At 55.4% G+C, this 1,863-nt stretch overlaps 1 protein-coding gene across 1 annotated transcript in view; it reads right to left on the bottom strand.

The window, feature by feature from the left end:
• Positions 1 to 860, bottom strand: part of ILF3 (interleukin enhancer binding factor 3) — a 14,121-nt gene extending 13,261 nt beyond the window's left edge. Inside the window, exons 1-3 of the mRNA XM_031065520.1 lie at positions 745 to 860; positions 421 to 647; positions 2 to 55 (exon numbers count right to left, since the gene is read on the bottom strand). Of these exons, the coding sequence (XP_030921380.1) occupies positions 2 to 55; positions 421 to 647; positions 745 to 747 (284 nt within the window). The 5' untranslated portion in view covers positions 748 to 860. The remainder of the gene's footprint in view (position 1; positions 56 to 420; positions 648 to 744) is intronic.
• Between the last annotated feature and the right edge of the window lie 1,003 nt (positions 861 to 1,863).

The raw sequence follows: 1,863 nt of genomic DNA, 5'->3' as shown, positions 1-1,863 counted from the left end.
CACGCGCATCACCCCCCGCAGGGTCCTCGTCAGCTGCTCCGTGGCTTTCTGATCCCTGGGAAAGCACGCGAGAGGGTCACAATGGTGGAATTCACAACCTGGCGACACCCCACCCAACCGGAAGAAAAGATCCATGAGGATCAACCTGGAGCCTTGGTTAATTCCCCTCAAGTCCCCAGCCAGAGAAGACACCTTTTCCACCAGCACGAGAGGGTTTTTAGGGAGCTAAGCCAATTTTAGGGAGCCCCATCCAACTGGAAGAACAGATCCATGAGGATCAACCTGGAGCCTTGGTTAATTCCCCTCAAGTCCCCAGCCAGGGAAGACGACTTTTCCACCAGCACCAGCGGGTTTTTAGGGAGCTGAGCAAATTTTAGGGATCTAAAGCAGGACAGTCCCACCAGCAGCTTCACTGCTCACCCTCCTTCCTTGCTCTCCTCCTCGGCCGCCGTCTCCATGGACTCCGTCTCCGGCTGCTCCCCGCTGACTTTCTCCTGCTCGTCGATCCAGTCGGAGACGGCTTTGAGCGCCCGCTCCGTGTGGGACACCATGTTCTGCACGGCCTCCAGCTCCTCCTGCGTGGGGTACACGGCCGAGTGCTTGGCCATCACGTGCCGGTCGTCGTTCACAAAGATCCGCATCGGGCGCTGCGAGGGCGGGAACGGTTGGGAATGTTTGGGATTATTTAGGGGGTGCCAGGACACGGATGTTCACCCCGCGCCCGGGAATCCACCCGTCCCTTACCATTTTTGTTTTCTGCTGCCTGCCTGAAGGTTTCTGAGGGGTTTATTTGGACTTTGCCGGCGAGCAGAGCGTCGCAGCAGCGCAGCGTTGCGGGATCTGAAAGCGACAGAGAGCGGGTGAGCCGGGGCAGCCAGAGCAGCCAGAGCCTGGGGCACACGCTGGAGCTGGAAGCAGGAACAGCAATCAGACGGATCCCAACTCGTTAGCCAGAGCCCAGCTTCCTGCTCCTCGTATCCCCGAGAGCTGCACACTGACAATGGAGGAGCACAGAGCATCTAATCCTTACTCCCGCTCATTCCCAAGAGGTTTTCCCATGAAATGGGACTTTTCCAAAGCTCCCGCCTCCAAAGCAGACATAACTTTCCTCTCCACACTGGAGCAGCTGCCCTGGGAAATCCAGGTGGGAACCCAGCGCTCAGAAGTCCTGGAATTCAACAGATCCAGCCCAAGTGACACCAAATTCCTGCCTTTTTGTGGGAACCGCCCCCAGCTGGGGCAGAGGAGCCTTTTGTTCCAATTCGTTTTTGTTCCAATTTGTTCCAAGCTCACCCAGAGCTGGGGCTCACAATTTCAGGATAAAAACCAGGAAAACTCATTCCCTCCAGCCGCTGTGCGGACACACAATTCCATCCAAGGAAACCCCTCTGATTCCAATCCTGCCAGTTCATTCACAGGATGACTTAATAGCGCCATAAATCTGGATTTAATTGCAATTAAGCCCCGACCGGCGCCGGCTGAGCAGGGAGAATCATTCCCAAGGAGCCACATGGTATCTCCTGGTGCTTTCTGCTCTGGGCTGGGCCCTGCAGGCCCTGTTATTTTCCTTAGAATTCCCTCAGTTTCCTTCAGGCTGGATAAGGAAAGGGTTGAAATCCCACCCAGTTGTTCCTACAGTCAGAACCACAACAGCCAGAGAGCTTCATCCCCATTATCCCTCTTCTGAGATATTTGGAGGGAGAAATCTGGGAGCTGATGCTGCAGCACCACCAGACCTGTGTCTCTTGAGGAGAAGAAGCACAGATTCAGTTAAACCAGGAGCCCAATCCTGACAAAAACAATCCCTGCCCTTGGAAACGGGACAAACTCAGGAATATCACCTGGTTTCGGCCTCACCCCCTC

This window comes from Geospiza fortis, unplaced genomic scaffold (genome assembly GCF_000277835.1).
Source record: "Geospiza fortis unplaced genomic scaffold, GeoFor_1.0 scaffold566, whole genome shotgun sequence".
Taxonomy (NCBI): domain Eukaryota; kingdom Metazoa; phylum Chordata; class Aves; order Passeriformes; family Thraupidae; genus Geospiza; species Geospiza fortis.
Note: the sequence above shows the minus strand (reverse complement) of the source record. Positions and strands in the feature narration are given on the sequence as shown.